Source organism: Xiphophorus hellerii, chromosome 22 (genome assembly GCF_003331165.1).
Source record: "Xiphophorus hellerii strain 12219 chromosome 22, Xiphophorus_hellerii-4.1, whole genome shotgun sequence".
Lineage (NCBI taxonomy): Eukaryota > Metazoa > Chordata > Actinopteri > Cyprinodontiformes > Poeciliidae > Xiphophorus > Xiphophorus hellerii.
Window position 1 is genome coordinate 18,993,802 of NC_045693.1, and position 8,001 is coordinate 19,001,802.

Below are 8,001 nucleotides of genomic sequence, written 5' to 3' on the forward strand. Positions count from 1 at the left end.
CAGGTGTTATGCATTTCCGAGCTATTGCCACGAAGCTCCCATCCGTAGAAATAGTGACTATTTTCTGGCTAAGCCCAACTGTGCACAGTTTTATGATTATTATTAAATCAGCACATGTCAGAAAGCTTAAACTGACAAAAAAAGTAGTTTCTATATCCTGTTGAACAATTTTACCCATTCTGACCTCTAAATAAGAGATTTTCGTCCAGGATTTCAGTAAATCAACAGATTCTGAAATAACTAAATAACTGTGCCAAATGTAGTCTCTTACATTGCATTTCCTTTCTATTTTAATGCCAAAGTGCCTTGAATTATTAATAAACCATTCCCTGAAGTTATTATGTTAGGACATAATATTATGGTGTGTGCTTTAACATAATAAGCTGATTATGTTACAGCACAATTAAAACAGGTGTTAAATTCATGGATCTTGGAGATGAGCCGAGATTTTAAACTTTTTGAGAAAAAAATGGATTCACTTTTTTTTTGTTAATAAAAATTTCGTTTTCACAGCAAACAATGTTATAATATTACATTCACTAGATGATCAAATGCGGCCCATGTTTTTAGAAAAGCAGCCTCAAATTGAGCCTTCTCCCCAATGAATGAGCATGATAATAAATTACTTATTTTGGCCTCAACTGACAGGTTTTGTTTGGGGGGGATCCTCTCTGCTGTCCCCTGACAGGATGCTGCCCTGGGCAGTGAGCCACATTGACCATCTCAATAATTGCCACTGAGTGCCCATAACAGTGTCTCCGTATGAAATTTGTGGGGTGACTGTGCGCCATAAACATTGACGGCTCCCCAGCTGCCAAAACAATAAAACCCCGTTACCTGCTAATATCTTGAAGCCATTTTGGTAGCGATTAATCAGATCGAGAGGGAAGAGACGGCATATGTAGGTCACAGGCACATGAGGGATTCTGCTGGTATTTAACAGCAGGCTAACAACGACAAACAGAACATCAATTTTTAAGAGCGTATTACAAGCTCCCCCGCTGGTTCTGCCTGAATGTCTTCAAACTGACTGCGCCCCACTGATATCAAGGCATTTACTGGGAAAAGAAAAAAAAAATTCTCTTAAAGTTTAAAGAAAACTGCTTGGGAGGGAATTCAAAAGACCTGTTTTTTTCTATCATGCTTTTTTTCCCCCTCTAACAACTTATCAGATGCTGGAAATATAAATTAAATAAGCTGTATTTTTGCTGAGGAGAAAAAATAATGTTGTACTTGTCTTTACAAAATCTCAAACCAAATAACTGCATCTTCTCTATATTGAAGCACAGCTACTCAGATAACAATGCAATATTTGATTTTGAATTAACATATATGGAAACATTACCAAGATTTCTCTCAGCATATGAGGTTTTAAGCAAACAATGCTGCTATGAGCTCAGGTCTTGAATTAATGCGCTCAGATAGATGTATCTGTTCAGCTACATCACCTACTCAGGGGCCGGGGATACTGTTGGCTGTTTGGTTGAGTTAATATTTCCACATATTTTTATAATTGGATTACTGGAATCCCCCACTGTTTACCTTTCATCCCCCCACTTGCGCACTTGCTGGGATGTAGACTTGGAGAAAAAAAAAAAAAAACACCCTGCTGAGTTGATAATGGAGCTCACTCTGACTGAAACATTCCTTTTTTTAGGCATCTGTGTACCTGAATATGGGAACCTTCTCATTGTTAATGAGCAACTTACGATTTCCAACCCTAAACATACAATTTTAATCATCCCAATCAAATATATTGATGGTTTTTTTTTTTACCTGTAATAAGACAAAATGGGACAAAAAATTCAAAAGGGGACTCTAAACGCATGTCCAATCAAGAGAATCAGATTGAGGAATAAAAAATTGATCAGCTGCATTCCTATTTTTACTTAAACCTACAACAGCTAAATGATTCAGTTTCTGTGAACAACCTGGAGAGGAGTAAAGGTCTTTTGCCTCCAAGGAACTTCGATGAATCAGTCACAGGCACCCACCAATCATGTCTGACTCACAGTTGGCGTTTCTATCGCCAAGCGGCTCAGTGAGGTTAAGGTCTTGCCCTGTGTTGACCAGCAAGGTTCCCTCACAATAAACTCTGTAAACAAAGTCTTCATGAAGCTCATGTGGGACCATCTGAATCATTAAAGGCTTCTTGTTTACCGCAGCCACATAGTTGGAGCTATTGTTATAAGTAGAATATGCGTTTATCACAAAATCTGGAAAACACAGTAATCCCCCAGACGTATATCACTTGGCAAAGTTTTACTGGCAGAAACATGGCCGTGCTGGAGTCCTCTGGGTTCTAAACAAGTTTTCAAGCTGACAGAATTTCCCTGTTTTGGTGGAGCTTTATTTTTTTGTTGCTTTTTGTGTGAGTGCACATCACTTTAGGTTTGTCAAACTCTGTGTCTTGGGTACATGTGGGGATTTATTTTTATATTTTTGAGCCTGAGCCTTGAGCTTGTAGCTGAAGTTTATCGCTTTCTTGCCTCCTCACTTAGATTAGTAACACACGGTGGCACCTTATCCAGATAACCTTCCACCGTCACACAGCATCTGCATGGAGGTGATGGAGAAAAGAATGTGGAGGTGGGGTTATCATATGTTTGCTGTGTCTATTCAGAGAAGATGCTGAGAACACACTGCCCTCTAGTGAAACATTATTAGAGCATCAACGCACCAAATCCTTTAAAAAAAAAAAGAAAATCCTGTATGTTCTGGGTCCCATTTTGTTCTATTTGTAAGAATAACATCGAGCAAATGTTTCATTATCAAGTACGTAGATCTATCTTCATTTTCCTTCTCAGGATTTTGAGAAGCCCAGTCCACCACAGAAACCTCTGCCTGCTGATCCGTTAGGGCGGAGCTCTCGACTTGGGTACAGCATCACACCATCGGGGGTCCACATCCCAGGGACCGGAGCGATCCCAGTACCTATCCCCAAGGTTCCTAGACCGCCGCCCAGCATCCCTTTACCAAACAGGTCTGTCCAACACAAAAGAAAGTCTGTCTGTCAGTGTCTCAAGTGTTCATTTCACACTTTGGGCATTTTATTCCTGTGCATATTTGGAGAGCTAATTGGTGAGTGGTGGTATATCTTCTGATAAACCACCAAATGTGAAAAATTAAAGAAAATGAGTAGACATTTTATTAGTTATGTGACGCTTTGTGTTGATCAATCGCAGAAAATGACAATAAAATACAATCACGTTGACCTAGTTCTGCTTTATTAAACATGGCGACTTTTATTTGTGTTTCAGACCTGTGCCAGCATTGCCCTACAGACCACCAAAGAATCAGGACTGCTGAGTAGTCGACTTTGCAGATGAGTCAAAAGAGAAAATCTCACAAAAAAAAGGAAGAAACTACAAAGACTTTCTTGTTTTGCACTAATCTTTGAGACAAGACTCTGTTGGACATGTTGGACCACAGGAAGAGTTGCAAAGTTTCTGGGGAGAAACGAGGATGACCGTCACAGCTTGGTGCTACGCCTCTAGAAGGTGCTGTCCTCTCTCAGGTACCAATGAACTATTTATCTATTTAACTATTTAACTCTGACATTATAAGCCTGTGTGCAAATGAAGAAGAATTTTCCACAAGCAGGATTTGAGCAAAAGGAGAAATCAAGAGTCATTTATAAAATTTGTTTTACATTATTTTTACTTTTTTAAAAAAAATATGTGCTTAAATTGAAGAGTCTTTTTTTTAGCAATTGATTTTAATTGAGTGATGGAACTGTAGACAAAGTCAAACTCGATTACAGATGAAGGGAAACGGGGCACAATCAGTTTAACAGCGTTATTTATTTAGTTATTCTATTCATAGGGTTTTCAATATCAAAACACTTTCTCTGTATTCTATCTGCCATTGTACTTGGAAAACAAAAACAAAAATATAAGCAATTACCGACGAGAAAATATGATTTCCAAGATGACGCTAGATGGAAAATGATTCTGATTGGCTCACATCAAGGCACCTAAATTCCCTTTCACTGCCTCTGAGAAGTGTTGGATGCTCAACATGTTCTACCGATTCAGACGAGACGTCAGAAACCGAGCGCTGACAGATTCCACAGACTGATCGTGTTCCAGCGAATCCCTCCAGCAACCAATTCATCAGTATTAACGCCAGTGTTTGTATGTTTAACATTCACGCTCACTTCGTCCTCCATCCTGAGAGCCAAGCCAGATGACCTCAGCGCTGTCAGCTCTCCAAGTTCCACACGCTAAGTCAAACAACATGTTTTCCTGTTCCTTTGTTGATGTTTTTTTCCCCACTCTTTTGTTCTTTTACGAGTATTGATTTTTGCATTGCTTTGCTGTTTCTCCCTGTGCATTTACAGACTTACTCATGGGATTTTTAGAGTGCAGTGTTGCACTTATGGGCACTTTTTCAGTTCATCCTAAAGTTCACCGCAACACAATGAAAGTCAGTTACGTCCTGCTTTGTGTTTCTTTACAAAAAAAATGTGTTGATCTTGTTAAAGTGTGAAACAGTTGGCATGACGGCTCACTATTGGAACATAAACATTAAAGCTGTGTGAATTGTGTGGTAAATGTGTTTGTAAGGACTGTTCACCGAGTTTACTGTAAAGTGTAACTATTGTGTCTGTTGCCATTTTCATTTTGTTCTTATCTCTTTGTTTTACAAGCACAGAAATGTAAGAACTGCTCTGCGGCTGAGCCCCATTTATCCTTCTCAGTGAGAACCTGATATTTAACACTTGAGCGTCGCAAATGAACTATGAGGCCTGACTGTTGATTTCAGAGGTCAAATAAAGGTTTTTTTGTGATAATGAAAAACAATTGTTTTATTTTATTTTTGACTCATAAACTCTGCTGCAACAAATAACTTGTTTCTGTCCACAGAATTGAGGACAGAAACTCAACTTTTCCAACTTTTGAAGTTGCAAAAGTTTGATTTTGGTTGATTAATACTGCCACCTGCTGGGTAATACATGTCATTACAACAACAAAAGAGTCTCGGGTCTCTCCACCCCGTCATGATGTCACATTTTAAGACTGCCACAGAGAAAATTTACAAAAGCATTAACCTTTTTAATGCTTGAGTCAGATCACAGGTACTGACATGTATCACAATGTGAAATATAAAAAAAAAGAAATCTTGAGTTATTTTTAATTTAATTTATTTGAAGAAGTGAATTAACAGAATGATCATGGCAATGTTATCAGTGGGATTCCTATCAGATGAGTTTGTTAGCCAATTGAGCACCTTGATGCCATGGTCATTAAACCAGATAATAGTGCTTTTGGCAGTGAGGGCAGGACCAAATCTTGCTGGAAAACAAAATCAGTATTTCTATAAATCTTGTCAGCAGAGTGTGCTAGATGGCTACACAACAATCACTAACTAAAAAACCATCACAATGGACCAGAAGCAATATCTACCTTTATACTCTGGCACTTTGATTTTGAAATCATTAATGCAATATTTACTTTAATCAATTTTCTTCTTAACCTAAAATGCTTTTGACATTGTCTGTGATTCCGTGGTTTAACACATGAAACGTCTCTTATCCCATGTCCATATATTTGTCTGGTAACTTATAAAGAACTTACCCCAATCGCATTCGACACCTTCCCCAAACTCTAGAACGATTGACCTTTGCTCCATAATCCAGTGAACACACAGCTTATTTAGCAATATTCTTTAGTGGCTTACCCTCATTGTGGGTGTCAGTGACTATCTTGTGGTCTGCAGAAATCTCATGCTTCTGTTTCAAATATATATATCTTATATATATATATAAAATCATAGCACGTCAAGACTGACCTAATCTGGTCAAAAAAATAATTAAAGATCCTTTCTGCCATATTCAGAAAGTTCCAGAAAAGTGTTTGAATCTTCCATGTACACAGAAACACTTAACACCTTTTAGTAAGTATATATATATTTGTATTTGTAATCTTGAGCAATATTCCAATTTTCTGAGACACATAATTTGGGATTTTCATTCTCTAAGCCTTCACCATCTAAAAATGAAATAAAGGCTTGAATGATTTCACTCTAGGTTTAATGAATATACCACGAGTGCATGCGTTCTCTAACCTATGCACACAATTCATTTCTTGGTTGTACCTTTATTTAAAGACAGTAATATCAAAAGTCAGAAATTCTTTTCATATACACAGACACCTACCTTGAATTTCTGTGACCATAAACAAGAAAAACATAAAAATGTGTATCAGAATATATATCAAAGAAAGTTAATTCTCCATAACATTGTAGTATAAATCAGTCTTCACATATTTGCTTTTGTTTTAGCCAATGTTTCGTCTGGGAAAAGAAAACTCTAAGATCAGTTCCAATTTTATTCCTAAAGGTGTTGGTCTCTGTGTGCAGGTGAGGTTTTCTGAATCAGGTTACTGTGGGACTGACCACCTGTCTGAGCTCAGGGATCACAGCATCATGGGAATTCTCATGGCATCATGGGAATTCTCATGCCAGCATGGGAATTCTGGCTCTTTCGGCTCCAAAGTGGCTCTTCAGATTGTTTCCCCCCTTAATTTATTATCCAACAGAAAAATGTTGTAAAATGAATGAGAGCTCATAGTCTGAAATGACTATATTCAACAGCTTTTCTTCTGGGTCAGCGTAAAGTGAAATGTGCATTTTGCGTTTTAAAATACCATATGAGTTTGTTGTATGGCGTTTGATGGTTACATTTACAGATTTACCTGCGGAAAATTGATGGAACGGAAACCTTTAATTCAGAAATCTTCCCATTTTGTCTAAAACTTGTGTTTGCGTTGAACCAGCAATCAGAAAACATGCTTCTGTTACATGGCAGTTTACTGCTCTAAAGTAATGGGTTTTAAATGTTTTCTTTTCTGAAAAACACACCAACAATTAATCTCAGCCTCTGAAAGGAGTGAAGGGATTATTTAAATCCACAAGGGGGCGTCCTGAACTGTCTTACACTGAAGACTGAGCATGAAAGAGAATTAAACCCAACCATATTGTTTTAGTATAATGTAGAAAATATCTGAAACAAGTTACACACAGAAAATGTACACTTTAACACCATTTGTGGCTTATGATGGTATAAGAAATACACTATTTGCTTGTTTATATTCTGTATTGTTCAATGGACTGAGACTGCTATGATTTTTCCCCCTCCATGTATGGGAAGCACTGTGCTGCCATGACGCTGAGACATAATTCAGGATAACAGCCGACAGCTGATGGAAAGTTTTTAGGGGGTGTAACCACACTGATCTGTTGTCTTAATATACAATTTGCTGGATAAAAATATGACGCAGCTTCTGCGTGAGCATATGAAAAAAAAATGAGGCTATCACGTGGCCGCACAGAGATACAAAACAGTCGGTCTGATTTTCATGAACTTTGGGACCTCGATTAATAATGAATCGTTATTAATGATATTTTCTGATCTCCCAAGATGCGGAATCCAAATGGACGCCCAGCCTTATGACTAAAACATTTGTGGATTCGAATGAAATCGTGTCAGTGTTTATCGAGGCCTAGTTTGGCTCCTTGTACTTGGAAACTGATCTTACGAGTTTTCGATTCCCAGACGAAACATTGGCTAAAACAAAAACAAGTATGAAGACTGATTTATACCGCCCGACACTGTTATGGAGAATTGGCTTTCTCTGATATACATTTTTGTTTTTCTTGTTTATAGTCGCAGTTATTCAAGGTAGGTGTGTATATGACAGGATTTTTTTTTTTTTACTTTTGATATTACTGTCTTTAAATAAAGGTACAACCAAAAAATTAATTTTGTGCGTAGTTTAGAAAACCTGGTCTTAGTCTTGACTCGGTTTCGACTTCTCTCGGTCTTGATCTCGGACCCTAAAAGTCTTGGTCTTGGTGTTGACTTGGTCTCGGGTTAGGTGGTCTTGACCGCATGGTCTTGACTACAACACTGACCTTTTCCACTCAGAACAAACGTCATTCATCTCTCTGATCTCTCAACAAAACATAATCACAGTGCCATCTACTGGCAACGCCAAG

The 8,001-nt window shown here is 37.9% G+C and overlaps 1 protein-coding gene across 2 annotated transcripts in view; it reads left to right on the forward strand.

The window, feature by feature from the left end:
• Nucleotides 1–4,802, forward strand: part of adam12b (ADAM metallopeptidase domain 12b) — a 91,744-nt gene extending 86,942 nt beyond the window's left edge. For both annotated transcript variants that reach the window (XM_032553456.1, XM_032553457.1), the window contains exons 22-23: nucleotides 2,808–2,983; nucleotides 3,261–4,802. In XM_032553456.1, coding sequence (XP_032409347.1) covers nucleotides 2,808–2,983; nucleotides 3,261–3,309 — 225 coding nt within the window. In that variant the 3' untranslated portion in view covers nucleotides 3,310–4,802. The remainder of the gene's footprint in view (nucleotides 1–2,807; nucleotides 2,984–3,260) is intronic.
• Nucleotides 4,803–8,001: the final 3,199 nt, after the last annotated feature.